The 24344-nt window shown below is 45.0% G+C and overlaps 1 protein-coding gene across 1 annotated transcript in view; it reads right to left on the reverse strand.

The window, feature by feature from the left end:
• btbd11b (BTB (POZ) domain containing 11b) overlaps nucleotides 1-24344 on the reverse strand; it is a 51154-nt gene that overhangs the window by 15545 nt on the left and 11265 nt on the right. Inside the window, exon 2 of the mRNA XM_079743540.1 lies at nucleotides 6115-6267. Within this exon, the coding sequence (XP_079599666.1) occupies nucleotides 6115-6267 (153 nt within the window). The remainder of the gene's footprint in view (nucleotides 1-6114; nucleotides 6268-24344) is intronic.

The raw sequence follows: 24344 nt of genomic DNA on the forward strand, positions 1-24344 counted from the left end.
ATACACACATACAGTCACACAAACACACACACACAAGTACACACACATGCAAACACAGACACACACACATTTTTATACAGATGGATGCTTTGAGAACAAAAAACACAAAGATACACACAAACAGCCACACACACACTGAACACACAATCAGACACTCGTTTCAAGATCATGCCGGTAGAATAATAACCACATTTTTCTTCTAAAAGCCCTGCCTGTCAGAAAGGAGCAGAGGGTTTCCATGCACTGCAGGAAACACAAGCACCCATCGATGTGCACACACACACCCACAAAAACACATACCTAACCCCCTACACACACACATCCACAAACACACACACAGGCACCCAAAAGTTCAGTGGTCTTTGTTCACTGTTAACTGGGAAGTAGTAGTAACCATGGCCATAAAAAAATGATACGGTTGCAACGTAAGTTGTTTTTCTTCGTATAATTCTCGACTGCTTTATACCAGAAAGGAATGGTTTTGGATGGTAAGAGATTTTAATATGCTCATGATAGATTTCTGGAAGGTAAACCGTTTTGTAGAAGTGTGTTTACATTAGTGTTAGACAGATGGCCTTTTAGTATAAATAAATGTTGGACGTAGAATTACTTTTCCACCCCCTTTCCCATTGAAACGGCAGCTTATTCTAGAAAAGGGTATAATGTGAAGCATATGAATAGCCAACTATGATTACCTAATAAATAGCTCCGTCTGATAGTCAAATCCCATGTCAAATGCTGGCAAATGTCTGTTCTCTAATTTCCCCTTCCAAACCAACTGTGCCTCTGCAACATGTCTGAAGGAAGTTGAAAGAACAAGTTTATATCGTGCCACTCCACAAAAACCTGCAATAAAATAAATAAAACGATAAAACTGTCTTGTCGAGTCTAAATGAACTATTACGCGTGAACATATTGAGCACATTCAAAGTGCTCCGACAACCAAATGGCTGCTTCAGCAAACACAAAAGTTCGGTGTTATAATAGTGTCGACACACCCCACCGAGATCCCATTCAGCCTAAACACTAACACCATGACAGCAAATCAAATAGTCCTGGAGAAAAACATACAGCCCTCCATCTTTAGGCTGCCCTTGGAACAGCGGTGGCACGCTTATGAGGACACACAGCAAAATGTGTAATGACATCATATAATATAATGCGATGACACACACTCCACAGAAAAGCGTCCCGGCTTGCAATTTATAACAGCAACTTGTTTTATTCCCCCTCTTGCTTTTTCCCCTTCATCTCGCTTCACGCACACGCTCCACGTCTTCCTTATCTATCTCAGAACCCACTGGGACCACAGAGTGGGAACCCTGAAACGTGCCTTCTTCATGCAGTAATTAGAGGATGAGATGGAGAGCTCAGAGGCATTGCCAGCAACAGCTTTTCCTCATATTTCATCTCAAATGAGTCCCTGGGATGGCTGGGCAGAAAGCAGCAACGAGTGGGTTGATGTGGGGCTGACTGCTGGTGGGGTCGGTGGGAGCAGGGAGCTGAGGGCTGGAGGGGGATGTTTGCTATGTTGATAAAGCACAACTCTCCACGTGCTTCTGCCGAGGTATAAGCAGCTGACACAGAATTATTTACTCTTCTAGTTTTATGCTATTGAAGCCAGAATGACATTTGGTGGTCTTGAGCGATAGTTAGTGCCAGCGAGGGGTCCGTGGCATAAAATGGAGAACACTCCGAAGGGTGTACAAGTAGTACAAGCTGAAAGAAAAAAGAGGTGCACTTAAAAGAGAGCGGAAAAAAAAGGAAGAAGTGAATCGCTTTTTCATTAACGAACATACACCTGGAAATCAATATCCAATCCCAGTTAATTAAAGCCTGAAAGGATCGCAGCCCCAAACTCCACGGGGTTGGTTCCTTTTTACGAATCCAATGTTGTTGAACGCTATATTTCTTCAGTGCTTTAGAAAGCCGCAGTAGTCATAACACGCGGGTTAAGAATCGGAGCGTGTGCACACAGTCCTTCTTGGGCAGCTTACCGGCGTCGCTTGACAGGCGATTTTACTAAAAGCTTTCAGATCAGCCTTTGATGGGCCCTGTCACTGGTCAAACAGCCCAGCAGGGCTCTTCTACCATACTGAATGTGATGGCTGATTAACACACACTGGGTACGAGACAAGCAAGCGGGCTGCAGTCCAGCATTTGCCCAGGCAATCAATTGACATTCCTTACGGAGCAATTCCGTTGTGTCTTTCATATGTATGCATCTAATCACACCACACACACACACACTTTCCTTTGGGCACCGATGAATCTACACCGGCTGCATTGTGCACTGGCTTTGCAGTTGCCATCATCATTGCTGCTCTGTTTCAATTATTTCCTGCTATACAGCCATGAACATGTTTAATGGCCCCTCGCGGCCATTCTGACTCAACAAGACGTCAGGCTATTCATAGCGCTATTAGCTTTCTCCCCGTTTGGGCAGAGAGACAGAGCCTTTAGCCACCAAGTAGCAGTAGCAGGCCACATGAAAATCCGACAATATCCATATTATAAGTGGGCAGTGCAAATGTCAGTTCGCAAATGAGGGCTCAAAGATTGGGTCCTTTGTATAACATATCTGTTTGACTTCTGAGACATCCAGGAAACATGAAGTCTTTAACAACACTATGACAGAGACGTGCCCTATCTAACCTTGAAGGGACATGCACTGACTTAAAGGGGCAGTGTTTAGAATTAAGCGGCATCTAGCAAAACAGAAATTGAAGAAATTGGCTATTATGTTCATCAGTATGTTTTAATTAGTGTATAACCGCATGAAAATAAGAATCATTGTGTTTTTGTGAGCTTAGAAGAAACCCTTTATTTCCCAATCATAATCACGTAGGCTATTACCTCTAGTTTTAGAGGCTACTCTAGGCGGTCCTAGACGATGACATCATTATTCTCATACGTCATTTGAAAGGGAGGGGTGGGGGGAGGGTAATGAGGTACAACCTCATCACTAGATGTGACTTAATCCTACACAGTACCCCTCTAAAACATACAATATATAAGCAACTTAATACTTAAGACATAAACTGACTTGATACATACAAGAAAAAAACAGACTTAATACATACAATACAATAAACTGACTTGATACATACAAGAAAAAAACAGACTTAATACAATACAATAACTGAGGTAATACATAAACTGACTTAATACATGCAATACATCAAATAACTTTGAAATGACTTAATACAATATATAAGTGTCTTATTATAAACAAGGCACCAGTGGCTTCATGATTTTGTGACTATTTCCACCAACTAGTGACACATTTTGGTGGGAGAGACGGGAACACAGTTTGAAGCAATGCTCCAACACACCCCCTCTAAGACCACATTATCCTCCCGTCAGCCTCACAAGAGCAGATATACTGTGGGCTGGAGGGTAAGTCAAGGCTGGACGACTCGCCTGCCCCTAAACATGGGTTATTTAGCTCAATCAGATAATGTTAATGGTACCATAGGAAACTTTCAATACATTAATTGAATTTCTGACTAATTAAAGTAAAAGGTATAGCACTCTTCTAATGAGTCTTACCAACATCGCAGACAGACACACAACAACACACACACACACACACACACACACACACACACACACACACACACACACACACACATAAGGGCAGGATGCTAAACAGTTTAAGCCTCTCAGCTATGGGTGTTACCACATGAAGGGCTGAATAGGCTAGCTGCTATTTATAACTTAAGACAGTCTTAATGGTTCTGGAGGAAACGTGTATTATTCAACCCGTCTTCCAGGAGCGCTGGGCAGCCACTGGGCAGGGCCCAAGGGGACAGCTCCAGGTCTAATGGATTCGGTCTCCAAAGCCCTTGGGCGTAAACAAACAAGACACCACTACAGAAGGTAGCCAGGTATTACTCTCAATAATAAGAAAGCAATGAAATCCTCCCAATGCACTCCCTACGTTTCCTCAGCTTTGAGTCATTCATCCATTTAGATTCAACCTTTCAAAACAACCTTAATGTGACAGAAGTTAGCCAAAGCATGACTCTCAATATGGGCCTCCGATGAAGTCCTCCAAATGCATTGGTCCCTCCCTTCCCTTTCTGCTTCCATCCGCTCATGCATTTACATGGTGCTTCACCATCGACTGACCTTAAAGTCCATGTTCTTTGAAGGTAAGAAGGTAGAGACATCCACTCCCCTGTTGCCCCTCATGAATAACAATCTGCTCCCAGTCCTTGTCTGTGATGCAGCCTTGTGCCAAAGCCGTTCTCCTTTTAAAACGGCTCTCATCCCACACTGACCTGAGAGGCACCAGCCCACTGGATTGCCTTCCAACAGTACATTTAAAATACAGACAACCGGAGACTGGGGAAAACAGGGACAGTGAGGGAGGAGGAGGACAGGTTGAAGAGGAAATTGTGGCGTGTTGATAGGTAATAGGAGGGCTCGTGTTGGGTTTGGGTGTAAAACCACCGCTGAACATAATGATTTTGTATGAAACCAATGCTTATGAGTCTCTATGTGCACTTTGAAGTGTACATAAAGATCCCATGTGAATTGAATTAAATACAGGGGTTTGTTGAATGAGCGTGCTAACACTAAATAGAGGACATGAGTTTGTGGTTGACCTTGTGACCAGTTACTGATAAATACAACCGGCTCAGGCTAGAGATTCACATAATGAGGCTGCTTGAAAAGTGACATATTTGGTATCCTATTACCATTGACAGCTCTATAAAAAGATTCAGTTTGAGGCGGTTGCGTATGGAATTACATAAACCTCTCTACTGGTATAGATCCTGGCTCACCAGGAAAACAAATAGCTGAAATATATACAGGGACATTTAGGTAAATGTCCCTTCAAATATGCTAATATTGCCATTTTGCTGAATACAAATTACACAAAACATAAATGGGAAAACAAGTAACAAACCTCCTCGAAATTCTATTTTAAAATGCCATTGTTTCAGGCTGTATCTAGGATGCAAATTTCATTCAGCCGATGCCAAGAATGCCATTTCAGGCCACTAAACTTTACTATAATGATTTAAAATGGTGCTTTTCCTGTGGTCCCCTTTCATGTCACGGCAGTAGAGAGTGTAGTGGTTCCAAGTAGAAAATTATCTTTAAATGATTAAATTGCCCAGATGGTGGTGTAAACGACCAACGATGTGGGGTGATAACATGGGAGCGGGGCTGTGGTTATGGCATCGTCCACTCGCCTCCCTGCGGTCTGCGGTGCTATTTGCAGAGTCAACAGAATGGACGCCGGCTTGACCTCCACAGCACAACACACACAGAAATATAAATAGCCACCTTCTTCCTATCACTCCGCCCCTCCATCCATATTCATGATATTGTTTCGGCAATGTTGGTTCCGATGATGAATATTTACAGTAGAGAAATCAAAGGATATTTTTTTAACACATGGTCGATGCCGTGACAGCAGTGGCACTCGGACCGTGTTTGTTACATAAGACGAAATGCTCATTAAGTCGTCTGCATTCAGAGAGTCACGTCGATGCATGTGTGTGTTGAAAAAAAGCCTACTGTGGACTATTCAGCCTGTTTAAATGTCATGCTAGTGTTTTTTGTGGTTGTTTTTCTGAGTCAGCTGAATTGAGCTGCAGTATAGCGCGCAACAAAACCCAGAGACAAATCGTTTTGTCGCATCAAATGAGTTTGGTCCTCTCTTTGCACTGGTTAACGCACCGTAGCTAAACAACACAACCTTGTGTGCACGTTGGTGGGTAAGAACACGACACAAACTACTGCTGATGTTCCATATATTCCTGACCTCATCGGGTTCACATTGAAAATATTGGATTTGTGTTGTTTATGTACAGGTAACATTTAGTTAGCAAAATATTTGTAATATTTGTAAAATCAACGCACAAAAACACAGACACAAACAAATACACACACATGCAGCCACATACAGCCACACATGTACACACAGCCACACAAACACACATATATACACACAGCCACACACAAACATAGATATACACAAACACACACACACACACACGCTCACACAGCCACACACACCCCCCCCCCCCACACACACACACACACACACACACACACATATATACACACACACTCGCGCGCACACAGAAGACTCACTGAGTTCTGAAATGCTGCCCACTCGTGTGGCCAGCAGGCACTGCTCAATGGAGCGCAGCTCAGACTGGCTGTAGGCCCGTCCCTCCGCACTCTGGCCGGCTCTCTGCTGCTGGTCCTGGTGAAGGGTCAAGCTCTCTGGTAAGCTGAGCACACCTACACACACACACACACACACACACACACACACACACACACACGGAGAGAGAGAGAGAGGTTAAAGCTCAGCTTTCATCTTTTTTTAATTGTATCTTTTCTTCGGGGAACTGTGTTATGAGCGTTTGTTCCAGGTTGAAAGGACATTGACAGAGGAACGCGCCAGTCCCTGATGGGGGGGGGGGGTCGGAGGGGACAGGGGGACCCGCGGAGAGACAAGCGAGACCTGAATAGCTCCAAACTTTACCTCTGTTGCAATCACGCATCCCCGAGCGCCTTACCACTGTCTCCAAGGACAAAGGGAAACGTTGACTCGAATCCAAACGTTAATGGCCCGAGGCGCGACTCCCCACATCACAAAAGGACCGGAGAAAAGAGAAAAAGTGTTTGGGCCCCGTGCCCAAAAAGTGGAGCAGAGGACACAGTCGGAGCCCGAGGTGCAGTATTTCACTCACTCAAGACTCGTTGTTTGATTACACCCACCACAATGTACGCCACTGGATGATCACTGGTTTCCATTTCGCTAATTATTTCCTAGAAATTAGATATGGGTAAGGAGAGTTCTTTTTAATTATTCTTATTTCATTTCTGTGGCAGCGGTGGAACTCACTGGCTCTGTATTTGACAGGCCGCGTCAGGCCTCCTACCTGCTTCTGCTGACGGATGCCTGAGCTCCCCCTCGCTGTGTGCCACGGCCCACTTAGCGCCTTGTGGTTTGTCCAATGATGAAATATTGAAATCAAGGACCTCCTCCACAAGAGTCCCCAATTCCCTGAAAATAGGCCTTGCTAAAAACACACCATCAATCCCGTTCATTACTGTTCACATCGAAAATATGTAACGAATGTAGTCTTACATCTCGTTAGGTACCAAAAAAATAACCTTTCCTGACTCCTGTGAAGTTTTCGTTTTTGGAGTTTTGTTTTTATACTTTTCTTTGTGATTTAACAGGAAAAAGCCATGGGGAGAGATCTTTTTATTGCTTCGCCAGCTTGCTGTGTGCGCTCTCTGTGCAGATCAAGTGTGCCGTGCTTCTGGAAATCCACATTAAAGCCTCCAAAAACAGCAAGAACGCCACCCTGCCACTGCTCACCTCCAGACTTGGATTTTAACTTTCCTGCTCCACAATCATATATCTGGTTGAACGGCAGACTCAGTTTCTCGCTAAGAGGGCAATTTTCATAAATTCAGTCAGCAGCGTCAAATGACTGGACTCACTTGATAAACACTGAACCCAAAAGCCAAAGCTAGATTCTTACTGCAGTACATCAACCCAATTTTGACATTTCTTCTTTTGGCTTCGGAACGGCCTCCAGCTATTCTGACCCTGTTGTCTATTGTTGATCTATTGTCTGTATGTGCTAAGTGTTAGACACATTCAGAGAGAGGTGAGGTGACAGCCAAGGGAGGTGGGCTGGGAGGGCTGTTTGCCATCTCTTCTCGCCATCTTTTATCTCACCATCACTTGGCTTTCCTTCAGTCAAATCGCTCAATAAGAAGACTTTAAGGAGGTCGATGGAAGCTGTTGCCCAGATGGTCCGAGGTTGACACTCAGGATCATTCTGAAGGGCATCGCAGAGTCATTCAACCGTCTTGTTTTCAGACTACAATTTGTAATGACTTAATAAAAAAGTCAAAGCCAATCTCTGCATGAAGTATAAGTCTCATTTGCCCACTGACACTACATTTCTTATCCACTCTAGTAAAGCCTGCACACTGCCAGCATCGTTTACGGCTCACTTCACTGATTAATAGAAGGCAGGAAGTAGAAGACAAGTCTGGAATAGGTCCCATGAGGAGCAATAATTAAAAAATGACCCGGCATAAATATGGTATGCTTAAACAACGTGCGGCTGACATTATCCTCGCCGACTCCTTGGCCTTCATGTGAGAGCAAAACACTAAAAGCCGGTCCGGCTGACAGTGAATGCTCCGTGCTCTTAGGCTAGGCGGCCGTGGCAAGGTGACTCACCCACGTTTCAGCAGCCTAATGCAGGGCACTGCGAAGCCTCGGGCCGGGGCTGAGGGAGCGCGTGTGCATGCTAGCCAGCTAGCGGTGGGACCAGCCCTCTGTGTTTGTAGGGCTGAGGGGTCTCGCCTGCATTTCTCCCTCTCTGAATCCAGGCCATGCGTTTGTGTTTAGCTATTTGTTTGATTGGGGTTCATCTTTGTTGTTGTTATTTTCTTTTCGTTTTTCTTTGCAATGGGATGGAGGCTGATGCATACTGATTGGAGTTGGGTTGGTGAGGATATCACTCGGCTGGTGCAGCTTGATTCTTTTAACCGCTGAATGTACTTTTTTTCGGAATATATTCGACCCGTCATGAAAATAAAAGAAGTCAGGCTAGCTCCCCTCCCCCAGCCGCTGTAAATGGACCAGCCCTGTCTGACATGTTGTAGAGAGGGAGAAAACCAGACAGAGCGCGAGAGCGAGAGAGCGAAGGAGCGAAAGAGAGAGAGAGAGGGCAAGAGCTATAGAGAGAAGGGAGAGGGGGGAGGAGAGTCAGTTGCTCCGGGCATACCAGCATTACTGGAGAAGAAGTAATGGGTACAGGAGTTCCCATTAAGTTGTCATTGTGCAGCAAATTCATCACAATCAAAAAGGGGAATGCTCCGTGATGGGCGGTCGTAGTTACGGTTACTAAGACATGACTGCCCCGAGTTCTTCAGTGTAGACTCTGGCACTGAGTCAAGAAACACTGCGTCAGTTCAAGGCTGTGTGATTGAAGTGTTTTGGAGTGTAGTTTTCTTTCTTCCAGCCCTCTGCATCATGGTTGCAACTTGCAAAGGAAGTTGTTTATGGGAGCCAACCTGACGTATCCCAGGGTTAACTTGTGCACCAGCTCTGACCTCTATGTGGCTGCAACCCAGCACTTAAATCTATTTTGGAGAACTCCTCTTCCCAAGAAACCCCTGCAACTCAGCAGCACCACTGTAGCACAACGGGTTAAACACAGAGTCAGAGCAAAACAGCCAACAGAATGCCGCTAATTGCAACTTTTCAGAGCGTGCGTACTTACTAGACTACACACACAGCACGCCAGGGGGGTCTGACCAACGCACAACACAGAAGTAGTAGTAGCAGCAGAGGTAGCAGCTTAGACTCCCCTATCGCCCGCAAGAGGTTTCAATTGAAGAGTGAGGTGAGGGAGGGAGAGGGAGAGCGAAAGAAAAGGGGTAGAGGGAAAAGCACAGGACAGCTTAGTAGGGAGAGAAACGGCGGGACAGAAACCGGGAGTGTTGAGAGACTGAGTAGAAGATACCGAGAGATACATCCTCACTGTTTATATCGTAGACTGTAAAAAATTAAGGGATGCACGGCCGTGACGCCGCCTATAGGCTTGCACAAGACCACCGCCTTGAGGGTGTCGAATTGCCCTCAACGGAGCTGTCTATTCTTTCAAGCAGCAACGTACAAAACCATATGTTTGAATTGACGCCTCGCTGCAGCCTTTGGCCAAATGTCATTAATATTAAATCCATAATAGCTTTTACATTTTAAATAACTAACTGTCAAACAAGACAAATGACTAATTATTAACTAATTAACTAGCCACCAAGATCCTAACGGAATGAAGAAAAAATGTATCGGTTTTGTGTTACGGGAACGAATATTACATTTCTTCCAGTTGACTTAGAATGACGCTGGTTAGCTCTATGTCCACCTAAAGGCCGATAGAGGCAGTCATGGCCGCGGCTCGGGCTCCAAGTGAAAGTGGTCTGGGTTCTCCCAGCTCACCACAGTGTGGCTGTGAAGGGTTAACCCATAGTCCTCTACTGTACACGGGCCACAGCACTGCTGCCTCACACTGGTCTCAGGCACCGCTCTGCCAGGCCAGATGGCTACCATATGTACACCGAACAGAGAGCGGGGCCATAGAGAAGGGGGGGGGGGGGGGGGGGGGAGAGAGAGAGAGAGAGAGAGAGAGAGAGAGAGACAACCTTCAGTAGGGTGTGTGTGTTGGGAGGGGGGGGGGGGGGGAGGAAGAAATAGCAAGAGATGGAGCAAATTAAAAGTTTGTTTGAATTCCTATGCATCTACGCAAAAAAAAAGGATCCTTTCGTTCGGATGATCCCATCTTGAGCGGTAGAAAACAAACCACATGGCGGTGCTACGGTGGGACCGCACGGTATACAGGTCTGGATAAACAACCACAAAACCACACACCACACGTTTGTGGTTTCAATGGATGAGCGGGCCTACAGTGCGTGCCACCAGGACATGCTGGAGAAGGTGTACTACAACCCCCCCCCCCCCTAACACGCCGGGGAATATCCCCGCAGGAAGGTGTGTGTGTGTGAGGCACACGCATGAGCGCACAGGCTTGTCTGCCTTCATTAGGGAGCTGGTTAATGGAGGCGTATCAATGCTGGATCCACTGTGTGCACACCGGGGGCTGGCAGGCTGCACATGCGGGTTAGCACGCGTATGAAACTTTAAATATACACATATTGATTGTGTGGTGATATGAGGAATTCAACGCTAAATATACACTCACATCTAAAGCAAGGTGTCACACACACGCATGCAAAGGCAAACGTACAGAAAATATGTGTCAGGGTTAGTTGTGAGATTAATTAGGACGGACCTGGGAACAGGTCTACGGTGTCAGTGGGAAACATATCCCGCGTGAGGTGGTTGAATCTAAATTGAATCCCAACTCAATCCGTGGCCCACCGGTGAAAGGCTGATCGTTTTTGACCTTGTTGTAGCCGTCCTCTCCTTGGCCTTGTTGTCATGGCTAATCTCCCAAACAAGAAGGGGGCATCTAGTGTCAACAACAGCTCTTGTCCTATTTACAACGCGCCCGCCCGTCCAGCATCTCCAGTTATCTGATCGATGTCGTAAAGTCATCCCTTGAACAGTTAAGGACAATATCCAAGAAATGTTATCTCATGAATTATCCATACGAAAGAGAAAATCAATAATTAATCCTGCATACCTCATTCCAATGTGCTGTTGCATCGACGGTACGCGAGGTAACGTGAGCGGAGTGGTTGGTGGGAGAAGCAAGGTAACAGAGAGGAGGTAGAGAGGCTGCGAGTGTGACGGGGACTATAAAGACATCAGCCAGTGTGTATGTGAGAGCCAACCCACTGCTGCTCAGCAACTGGTGGTCAAGATGATGTCATTTAAAAGACACTTATGGTTGACAGAGAGAGAGACAGGCCTGTCAATCAACCCAATGAATATGGATACAGGGGAGCCTTACAATAATACAATTGACAGAAAATGCACAGCAGACTACGTACACACACACACACACACACACACACACACACACACACACTCATCCACTGTGACGGCTCAGAGAATTGCACAATATACTCCAATCAGAAACCCAAATGCTTAAATTGCTACATGTTTCACAAGCTTTAAGCTTTCTAGCCCTAATTTCACTTTGTATTTCTTCAGCTTTCATCTCATTTCATCTGTCGAGGGCTAAAACGCTATAATATCCTCAAATCACATTCTACCCCCCGCCCACTACCCACCCCCACCCCCATCCAGGATGCTTTGCAGACAATACATGCAATCAGCGGCAGATCTGAAGCCACTGAGCCGTAATGGCACCACACACACACACACACACACACACACACACACACACACACACACACACACAAACACACACAGACACGCACTTCAGAGAGCGGGGGAAAAAACATGGTGCTTCACTGTACATTTTCAAACAAGATGGTCTGAGCAAGAATGCAGTGGGAACGTGCTTCAGGACAGGAGTGTTTAGGTCAATTGACACACACACACACACACACACACATATTGACACAAAAATATCCACTCATCGTCACACTCTGATGCCTGAAGTGTCATCAGGTGCCACCACGGTGTTGACGTAATTGCTTATTCAAACATGAGGAGGCAAGAGTAATTAAGAAATTCTTTAGTGGGCCAATCAGAATAAATAACATTTTGATTGTACAAAAGGTTTGGTAACACCAATTAAATGGCCATGGATGACAATCATATGAATGTGACACAAAATACTACTGCTACTACCTGACTATTTTTTTGTGGATCACTGATCACACTAATCTCCGATCCAGCACTAGTACAACTATATTACAGCAGAACTTCTGCAGGGGAGAGATATTCTACAGAACAAATCCCATTCTCTTTCCTGCTTTTAATAGTGTATTTCTACAGTGGGCAGTCTACACAGTGTTGTAGACACCTCTACAGACACTTTTTTTTTTTTCTTTTTTTACAATTTACTACTGCTGGCCATGGCTGTGTTCTCCAATTACACATCTACAGATGCCCCCCCTCCAGCTACATGATTGGTCGAAACAAATAAGAAGCAAAAGATGGTGAAACCCTGTCTTATTTGTGAGACTACTGGCAATTGTGAGTGACAATGCTAATATCAAATGATTTTTTAATGTCAAAACGACCAGTAGTTCAGGTGTTAAAATGCTCTTACATTATGTATTAGCAGTTAGAAAAGGAAAGGTTGGAGAGCATGATATATTTCTGGCAAAATATGATGATTAAAAAGTTCTGGCAGTGACATTTCATACGGATATTAAAGATAAACTGGTTGCATTTTAAGTCCATGGTCATTGATAAATAAAAAAGATGTTCCCTACACAGGTAGAGCCCCATCCCTCGCTTTTGTCAGTTCTTATTGGCTCACTAAGGATCAACGCTGTCTTTTGGGTTGAGTTTTTAAAACACACACACACACAGACACACAAACACACACACACAGGCACGCATTTGCACATGTATACACACACACACACACACACACACACAAGGATATATATATATGCACTCATAGCATTGTTTGGATCGCAGCGTCCACAAATAGGTATATATATGAATATATTTTTATATTTATTATTTATAGTTATGGATAAATGGCACACATGTTTCCATTCCCACCTCAGATTACTTCCCCCCCCCCCCCCCCCCCCCCCCCCACACTGCTATTACAAGCGTTCAACTTCTACATTACCACTCATCTTCCTGGTGACACCCTGCACGCTGTCAGGACTTTGATGTTAACCATTCCTAGATGTGAACAAAAGTCTGTGTTTGATATTGGTGGTGGTGATGGAAATAGTGATGGTGGTGATATTGATAGTGGTATTGTGGTGATGGTGGTGGTGGTTTTAATGGTTGTGGTGGTGGTGGTTATGTTTGTGGTGGTGATGGTGGTGGTGGTGGTGGTGGTGGTGGTGGTTGTGGTGGTGGTGGTGGTTATGGATGTGGTGGTGGTAGTGGTGGTTATGGATGTGGTGGTGGTGGTGGTGTTAATGGTTGTGGTGGTGGTGGTTATGTTTGTGGTGGTGATGGTGGTGGTGGTGGTGGTGGTGGTGGTGGTTATGGATGTGGTGGGGGTGGTGGTGTTAATGGTTGTGGTGGTGGTGGTTATGTTTGTGGTGGTGATGGTGGTGGTGGTGGTGGTGGTGGTGGTGGTTATGGATGTGGTGGTGGTGGTGATAGTTATGGATGTGGTGGTGGTGGTTGTTATGGACGTGGTGGTGATGGTGGTGGTGGTGGTGGTGGTGATGGTGGTGGTGGTGGTGGTGGTGGTGGTGGTGATGGTGGTGGTTGTGGTGGTGGTGGTGGTGGTGGCGGTGATGGTGGTGGCGGTGATGGCGGTGATGGTGGTGATGGTGGTGGCGGTGGTGGTGGTGGTGGTGGTGGTGATGGTGGTGATGGTGGTGGTGGTGGTGATGGTGGTGGTTATGGTGGTGGTGGTGGTTATGGATGTGGTGGGGGTGGTGGTGTTAATGGTTGTGGTGGTGGTGGTTATGTTTGTGGTGGTGATGGTGGTGGTGGTGGTGGTGGTGGTGGTGGTTATGGATGTGGTGGTGGTGGTGATAGTTATGGATGTGGTGGTGGTGGTTGTTATGGACGTGGTGGTGATGGTGGTGGTGGTGGTGGTGGTGATGGTGGTGGTGGTGGTGGTGGTGGTGGTGATGGTGGTGGTTGTGGTGGTGGTGGTGGTGGTGGCGGTGATGGTGGTGGCGGTGATGGCGGTGATGGTGGTGGTGGTGGCGGTGGTGGTGGTGGTGGTGGTGGTGATGGTGGTGATGGTGGTGGTGGTGGTGATGGTGGTGGTTGTGGTGGTGGTGGTGGTTATGGATGTGGTGGGGGTGGTGGTGGTGGTGGAGCCGGGCATGGCAGTGGGGATCAGTGAGGGAATGAAAGTGTTTATGTAATTTGAGTGACAGTTGTTTTTCACACATAAGAAAGAGAAGGGAAATTAACATCTTCCCACTGATGTTATAATGGCTTCACAAGGCTACAGCTTAGAACTGTGGGAAAACAGCAAACACTTTTCTTTCCTTTCAGAGTATCAATTCATCGTCCCTCTTTGTCGCACGGTGCCAAGAGAAGGAGCAGAAACGATTGCTTGCCATTAGGTTACATTGGACTGTTAATTGTTTAACTCAACTAGGGTGATTTATCATCCAGGCCTCACTGTTTAGCATCGCATCAGAGCCAGGGGGGCAGTCAGTCTTCTCGCCATCCCCCCCCCCCCCCAGGCGATGATGGCTCAGTGAGCAAATATCCCTGTCATGTGAGGATAATATGGATAGAGTTGCCGCCGTTTCAGAGTATTTCCAAATCCCTGGCCACATCTTGGATCCCTTGTTTCCATTCGCAGAATGTTCAAAAGGAGCCGATAACAATGCTTGTCTTTGTTCGCTCTCTCTCACGCGTAACGCACGCCAACGTGCTGGTACACTCAGCGAGGCAACATCAGCCAGGCTCTAATTGCGTAATTTGAAGAAGAAAAAGCGAATTCCTCCACGCAGTCAAGCTGGACGCAATCAATCAAAATGGCGTGTATATACTGTGTACCCGGACGCAGGATTGTTTTTCTTATATATAGTTTCAGGTAACAGAGCATCCTTGACCCAGCGGGGAAACCCAGAGCCAAGGTAAACAGTGGAGGAATAGTGTTTTGGGTGTGTGCCCCCAGCGCTAACAGGCTGGTCCCAGCTGCAGGGAGCAGGTAGCCAGCCCTCCCTCTCTCTTGGTGTCTCTCCAGATGTGTTCCCATCCCCTCTCGCCCCGGCTCAACAGCCCTGCTGATGGGAATACAGGAAGCTGGCAGTAAGGTAGAGCCACACAAACACACACACACACATGCTTGCAAGCACATGCACATGCACACACAGACACACACAAACACACGCCTGCATGCACATGCACACTCACACACACACATGCATGCATGGTCACACACACACACACACACACACACTTCTGCTTGCACACTTGCTTTAAACAAACACGCACGCACGCACACACACGCACGCATACACACACACACACACACACACACTTAAACAACACATAAACAACACATAAACAACACATAAACATTAATGCACACGGAAACTCTCTCTCTCACATTTATTCATACCTAATTGTGCAGAGATATTATACCCTATGTACATGAACAGAAAAATAAATGTTTAAAAGGGGCCATTGTTCAATTTGACAGGCGCAGTGTAAAAATACAGTCCTGATCGGGGCCGGGTGAGAAGTTTAAAGCAGCAGAGAAGACAGTGAAGTCTTTAACAGACAGACCTCCTCTGATACACTCGGAGGGTACATGTTAAGCCTCAGAGTGACACAGCACAACTCAGCATCAGAATATACCACGAGTCGCCCTTTAATATTTATACCTTGGTGCAATGCTGTACAGCATGAGCTCAATCTGTCTCCAAATATTTTGACATTCCTTCCAGCCACCACGTCTGAGATTTAAAGGGTGAAGACATCGCCATTGGTTGGCTTGACTCGGTCCACGTTGCAGATTAAAAGGTTGACTTCAAAGTGGGGCAGACTTTGAATACGGTATGATTTGTAAATGCTAAATGTTCTTATGAGTCATTACTGAACAGCATGTAGGAGATAACATAGATAGAAATATGTGTATTCATCAGGCAGGGAAAACGCACATTTCGATCAATCCAACTAAAAATAATCAATCAATTCAATAAACTATTTTCTCAAGCTGTTATTATTCAAAACTGATTAAAGGAAACGATGTGGATTCGCTGACCAAATAGCTTATCTCTATTGAGAGATTATCATTGGCTACAGATCATCATGCACGCAAGAGAAAACAATGTATAAAGGCTTCATTCAATTCATGTTTAATTAAATCGAAAAGAAGGTATCTCCAGTGCGTCTCTCATTCATCTGATATTAATCTGACTTTGGATATTTTCCTAAACCACCATTAGTTCCTTACTAAGAAGTTGTTCTTTCAAGTATTTACATTTTCCCCCTTGTCTAATACATTTTCACAATGCACACTTTCATGTGTATTATATAATGAGCTGTGTTGGCTGCCAGGGATATAACAGCAAAGCCTTTGAAAGAACGCCTGAGTGTAGAGGGTGTGTGTGTGTGTGTGTGTGTGGGGGGGGGGGGGGGGGGGAATCACACTGCTCTCTGTTTTCATTGTTATTTTTCATTCCTTTTTACTCCACTTGCTTTTTCAAAGTTGAACCCTCCCGCAAGAGCGATTGACCCCACAGCTCCACGTTAATATCCTCACGATACTTTGAAGCTTTGACGACCACTGGCGCGTGTTTGCGCTCGCCTGAGTGTTTTCTATGTCCTGTTTATGTGTGAAAAAAGGAATGGCGCTGAGAAGACAAATGCCCCTCAGCATACTCTATGCGCTCCATCTTTAAGCATGCCTGAACAAACAAACGTGCGTGAGATACATCGGCCAAAGAAAAAAAAGCAAAGGGTGGCCTTTTTAATTTCCTTGGATGTGCAATATATATAAATACTTTAAAGCCCCGTCACATCGGATACCTTTAACTTATCTAAAGTCACATGTGACAGGCAGTGGCATTTGGTCTTTTCAGCGCTCTGCACATCATGTCAAATACATGGAGGTATTTGCAGTGACACACGGACATTCCTCTGTGGAGCCACAACTTGTGGCTTATCGCAGTGGGCTTGTGCATTGGTAATACACTAAAAGCACAAGGTAGATTCGTATGTTATTGACTATTCAACAAAAATATCGAGATTTCATGCTCATGATTTGAAGCAAGGCCTTTCAATGTGATCTGCCTAGGCCATGGTATCAAATGGTCCAGCCTTTAGCGACTACCAGGAACTGAACAGACAACCAGACTAAACATTCAGCAATATGTTGCAAAACCATGGCATCTAAAATCAGATTATATAACCGACCAAAAAAGAAAATAGCCCTGTATGGATTATAAAGACCATATCCCACTGGATCTTCGACGGTGCCTTCAAGTTGTGGAAGGGGGGGGGGGCACCCACATCTGTCTTTTATTTATGCCTATATGTGCTCCAGAGGAAAATGATGACTATCTGTGTTTCAGAAAGCGAATCCTACCATGACCACTTAGTGACCTCATCACTCACTCTGGCATCCATTTCTCTTCCTTCCAGTATTAAGGCAAACTGATCACCGCAGAGCTGGGCAGGACACGGTGCCGCGGCTAATCCGTGTAACACAACCGAAACCGTCACACTCGTCGTCCACAAAAGGCTTTGTTATGGAAAAATTATATCCGGATTTCATACCCTGCAATGCATTGCAAATGGACGATGTTCACCTCTGCCATTAAAAGTCACTCATCACGAAACCAGCAAAAAAAAAATATATAGGTGAATTCATCCAAGGTATATTAAGGACACATTAAAATCCCATCACAAACACCACACTCAGAGGCGTTCTGGGATGCATGTGACCTCAGTGTCAGTGTGGTGTGCACGTGTATTTGTCCATCACTGCATGGCGGAACACATCATTCATATCGCCTACTGTTCGCGTGCCCACTCATAAGCACACACACCTCCTCTCACACGTCACGGCAAAGTGCCAATCAAGTCACGCTACATTCGTTCTCGCGTACTGCACAAGTTCTCTGACATCCATCTTCGACATGGCGGAAAAAGAGTTAGTATAATTACGCCATTAACTTAATATCCAACTTCGGCCTGTGTGGAAGGCCAGCCGGACAAAACAACAAGCGGTATCAATCAATCTCGCCTCTGTGGGCGAGATTGCAGATGTGTTGCTCATGGCTGTTTGCCCGTCGCACACCGGATCACTAGAGATGCACCTTTGGACGATGATCCGTCCCACGCTACCTGAATACGAGGGTGGGGGGGAGTGGTTGATGGGAGCGGGTGTCCGTGACCTGTGCTGTGGTGACATTCATTGCTGTGTCTTTGTTTAAGCCTGTGCATGCGTTAAAGCAAGAGAGGCTAAAGAGGGAGCCCCGGGGGGGGGGGGGGGGGGGGGGGGGGGGGGGGGGGGGGGGGGGGTGTACATCAGCTAGGCTGAGCGGGCGGAGCCTGCGTCTCCCCACCTGCGTCCTCAGACAGAGCGGTCCTCTGAGTGACAGGTAATCCAACACTACGCCGCTTTGCCCCAGAAGGCAGTTACCCCACAGCATGGAGCTGCAGGATAGATCTTGTGTCTCGTGTGTGCGTGTGTGCAAGCGTGTGTGTAGGTGTGTAGGTGTGTGTGTGTTTGTGGGTAAGTGTGTTTGTTCATGTGTGCGTGGGCAGGCTTCTGTGTGTCATGTGAGTGGGTGTGTGCAAGCGTGTGTGTGTGTGTGTGTGTGTAAGTGTGAGTGTGTCTGTGCATGTGTGTGTATGGTGTGTAGGTGTATAGGTGTGTGTGTGCAGGCTTCCGTGTGTTATGTGAGTGTGTGTGTGTGTGTGTGTGCGGGCTTCCGTGTGTCACGTGAGTGGGTGTGTGTGTATGTGCGTGCGTCTGTGAGAGAGTGAATCTCTATCCAACTTCCTTTCATCATCTTGCAGTAAGATCCAGTTGAATTTACAGCTGTGAATAATTCACTTAGGATTAAAAGTTCTCTGTGGACTCAGGAGGCATTAGAATATCCAGTACTAGTAATACATGCCATACAAACAGTATGAAAATGCAGATATAAACCGACTGAGAGGCCCTTGCTGAAGTGTAGATCATTGTTTTTGTGAAAGTGTTTATTAAAAGAAAAGTATTATGAAAGCATCGCTTCAGTGTATTTTTCCATATTTCAAATTCAGATGCTGACCTGCTGAATAACCCTAGTTGGTTTAGTTTTTTATGCCGAGTGCAGGAGCTTTAGAAATGAATGCATTATCCTCCCTCCTGACTCCCTTCAGATAGTGAGTCATGCTCACTTCAGAGCAGGTAACTCTGTGTGTGTGTGTGTGTGTGTGTGTGTGTGTGTGTGTGTGTGTGTGTGTGTGTGTGTGTGTGTGTGTGTGTGTGTGTGTGTGTGTGTGTGTGTGTGTGTGTGTGTGTGTGTGTGTGTGCGGGCATGGTATTTATGAGGCTTGCTGGTCAAAGCTGTACAGTTGACAGATGTACAATAAAAAAAGGTGGTGGGAGGAGAAAGTAGGAGCAGAATCTGAACCAGAGAAAGAATAGAGGAAAAAAGAGAAACGCAAGAGACCCATCAATCTATATATAAAGAGATATATCTATATCTCTTTATCTATATCTATATCTATATCTATATCTATATATATATATATATATATATATATATGTACACACAGACATTTGATATTCAAAGTGCTCTTCTAAAGTTGAGCAGTGTCGTCTTACTCCTACATGACGTTTAGATCTAATCATGGAAATATTAAATCGGGCTGAACTGCAGAATGAGTCTACTGAGCTCACTTTGCTTGTGTCCTTTTTTTGGCGGAAAAACGTCTGCCTGCCCTCTGGGCTCTGGGAACAGGAAGGGAACAGCCTGCAGTAGCATGTGAAACACTATCTTTTCCTCAGCAGCTTCATGACAGACTGTATCAGCTACTTTCTTCTCTTGCCATGGAGCTCCAAAATGTTTTCCTGTTATTGACCTCGCTGGTCGTTATTTAGAAACTCACACCAACACAGAGTCTGTCCCCTGCGTTAATCTGCCATTACATTTAAAGAAGGAGAAGAAGAAGAAGAAGAAGAAGAAGAAGAAGAAGAAGAAGAAGAAGAAGAAGAAGAAGAAGAAGAAGAAGAAGAAGGAGAAGAAGAAGAAGAAGAAGAAGAAGAAGAAGAAGAAGAAGAAGAAGAAGAAGAAGAAGAAGAAGAAGAAGAAGAAGGAGAAGAAGAAGAAGAAGAAGAAGAAGAAGAAGAAGAAGAAGAAGAAGAAGAAGAAGAAGAAGAAGAAGAAGAAGACGAAGAAGAAGAAGAAGAAGAAGAAGAGCAAATTGTTGCATGTTGTACATATATATAGGGCACACAATAGTGCTCTTCAAACAAAGCATGTGGGTGAGCACAGCTTCTTTGAGGGTGTGGACCCTGGACAACTCTGCGATGACGTGGATAGCTGGAGGCGGCCGAGCCGCTGGCCTGCAGCCCTTCAGCTAAGAGCTCCTGCAGCTCCCCGTATTGGATCCTGCTCTGCTGCTAGGCTGCCTCTGAAGGAAGGCCAGCCAGAAGAGCCTGGACTAAAGAGCTAACAGGCTGTTAGGTCCAAGCACTGCCCACCACACACACACACACACACACACACACACACACACACACACACACACACTGCAGAAGACTGCACGAAGCAAGACACACAGAAATCTCTCTCTCAGTCTCTCTCTCTCTCTCTCCCTCATCATCATCATCATGGCAAAAATTATCTCATCACTGCCCCTGCTTATTCAAAACAGAGGACTGTGTGGGTGATTCAATGTAACATCGAAATTCACTTTGATTCGGCATGAGTGGACTCCCCACTGCGTTGGAATGCACTCTCTATGCTAACCGTTGCCAATTGCACAGTCAGCAGCAACAACAGAGTCATGCAAAAGCTGCTCTCAGAATGCAAATGCAGGTTAAACAGCAGCCTAAATGATTGTCAATCCCCCTTTGAGGCCATCTCCGCTCTGCCCCTCCTGTTTAATTCATGGCATTCCGGCTACATCCATCCAGCCCTGCGAAGGAGAGGATATTCGGTGCCTGGTCGCTGCACCTGTTGTAGAGCTTTTAGACTGGGCAGGGCAAAATACAGTTGTATTTCTGAATGAGAAAAAATACGGGTAGGTAAATAATTCAGTTCAAATGGGTAATTTTTCAGAGCATCGGCCCCACTTTTGTAGGGGTGTTTGGTTCCTCCTCTCCAGGTGCTCCGAGCCCTAACACATCGCCCGTGTCATGAATCAGCCATTTAAACGGAAAATGGCTTAAAAAAAAACCATGGCTTGATGAAAAAAACATGCTTGTTGAACGAGCTGACGAGTTGATGTGGGCTTTCATTGATTTGTTATTCTCTACCAACACTATGCAGCCCCATCCTGGTCTACATTGCGGCAGAGATGGAATAGACATGCAAAGTCCTACATGTGTTCCCATGGCCTTTGAGCAGCAATAGTAACACCAGGCCCGACCCGTATCAAGCCCATTGTTGGTTTGAGAGACTCACGGCAATCACCATGTTTGCAATATGATGCAGACACACACACACAAACACGATACTACATCAATAGCGTTGGTCTTGTGGAACATGTGCCCTCTGGCATTACAGTGTTACTGTTTGAGCAGTTATATACGTATCGCTGGTCCCACTGCGTTAAAAATCAATTACTCACATCTCTTTCCCTCTGACGTCTACTCTTAGTGGATTTCACAGCCAAACGTATAGGCATTTCTATTGATTCCAGGACCATGAGTCCAGCTGCAAATGCACCTGGCTAACGCCATCATCGCAGACTGGGTAGGAAAGATGGGATCATATTAGAGGAACACGATGCGAGAGGAAAATCTAAATCAAACCCAGCATGTATTTCATGTCATTACGCTATTATAGTTGTGCCATTTGAGGAGAGTCTCTAGTAGAGGGTTTGTGTGCTAATCAAGGTGACCCTGCATAACTTGCGTGGGTTCCGAGAACAAAGACACAACGGGCTGTTCCGCCGGCAGTCTGCTGCTCGTCTACTCACCGCATTGTGCCATCTCCTCCCCAAGACGGGAAGCTGAAGACAGCAGGTACAAGAGGAGCTTTAGCCATGCTGCTCTCAGCATCATAACAAAACAATCTGCGCCCGGCCTCTCCCTGTAAGCAGAGTCTTGCTTACTTCCTTAACTCCGCCGCCCTATCTTCAAAGACACTGTTGTCATGCATGATGCATATTCATGGCTGCAACACAATCGACAAAAGGGACAGGCACAATGACTGTTTTGACACATCAAAGGTGTCTATGTTCATCCCGATTACTTTCTCAGTTAAATGGGATCCAATATAAGTTACATCCGAGAACAGCATAGCCATGGCAACACCAAATCATTAAAACTTTTTTACAAACCACCACTTTGTGCCAACATTGTGCCTTCTGAGAGTCAAACTACATTTGTATGGCGATGCCGTTATTATGAAATGGTCCAAGACAAAAAGCTTTCCTCAAAACAAATGTATTTGAGACAATATATTGTATTATCACTGTTGCGGTTGGTTCTGTAGTTGTAAAGCACTTCAACTTTCCGATTTGCCGACAAACAGGGAGGATCACACACTCCATTCATCTCAAATACCCTCCTTCAAATGTGATTATTATTTTTACAACCAAAATGCTAATTAATTAAACTAACGTTATGTTCTGGAAGACAAAAAAAACTGTGGTTAGATTGTCCTCGCTCACCTTCCCCATATTGTTTGAGTGGAAAGTCGACTTTATACTCCAATCTCTGGATGTGGTCGACAGACAAGCACAGCCAAGCAAATCTGTATCGCCGCCTTCATTGCTTTAGTCAACAATGAAGTCATTTTAGTCATTGTGATGAGATGCCCTGGTAAATCACACTCTAAACTGAAAAAAGCTAGAATCGTTAAAGTTTTTGTGCACGGTATTATTTCGTTAACTACCATGGTAAATATTTGAATGCAATACAATGGCTTTCAGATGAAGACAATGCAGATTATGTTGTCCTGCTTTGATGGAGCCCGCATACATAATGGCTCTGGTTTTAATCTTTTCTGAACAGGCCTAATAAACCCAGTCTACCAGGACCACTTTTGTTGTAATTATACATATACAAATATACGTTTAAGAACAGGGTTCATGTAGGATGCAAGAACAGGCTTCGTGGTGTTATGTTACGGTCACATTTTTATTATCAAAGCTTGACATAACACAAGGAAATATTATCCATGAAGGATGAAAAGACTAGCAGATTAAAGGTACACATTTAATGTGATGATTCATTTGTATTGTAGAAAAGCGAAAAACATACTTTTCCTTGGACTGCAGCCATATCTTTCTTAAATGGCAGTGTGATGTTTGGGTCCCTAGATGTGGGAATACACTTTTTAGACCCATCATTACAGGCTTTGGAATTCCCCATTACCAAATCAAAAACATGTTCATTGAGCTCGCCACAACTGCGAGAGGGATTTCTATATGCCTGTTGAAAATCCTCAAAGAAATGGTCCAACATTGCTTATTGGTTTGTAAGGTTTGTTTAAAGGAACTAGTCGCATACAGTGTTTTCATGGGCAGCTGTACAGAAATGAAAAATCGGAATGTGACGCAGAATAGGAGTTAATCAAAAAGCAGTCAGAAATGTTTACGTCGTCTTAAAAAGTAATCAGTCCAACTCATCGAACCATAACCTATATGCAAAAGTTAATTAGTAAGTTACGTGTCTAAAAATCGTTCACTTACCAATATTCTTATCTGCTATTAAGCACTGGCGCTGCAGTCAGTAGCTGTATACTTTTCTAGAGTTAATGTTGGGCTGACATTTAATACAAACTGAGGGATCATGAAGTACCACGTTGCAACCTTTGGCTGACCTTTAACTGAAATGATGGCTTCTCTAAATCTCTGTAAAAGGTAGGTCCATATTATGTAAGACTAAATATCCAAATTGTGTAGCAGTCACCATCAGGTTTATTAAGGTAAATCGAGATAGAGTAAGATATAATAGGGAAATTTAATTAAAAGGTAAGGTAAGTTAATGTATAGCATGTATATTATGGTATGTTTTGATAGTTGTTTGGAAAACACTGATAAAATGACAGACAATTGGAATAAGTGTAATTCTTTTAGTTGTTCTGTTTTTGGATAGCTTGGTGTGAACATTGCT

This window comes from Pollachius pollachius (assembly GCF_949987615.1).
Source record: "Pollachius pollachius genome assembly, chromosome: 9".
Taxonomy (NCBI): domain Eukaryota; kingdom Metazoa; phylum Chordata; class Actinopteri; order Gadiformes; family Gadidae; genus Pollachius; species Pollachius pollachius.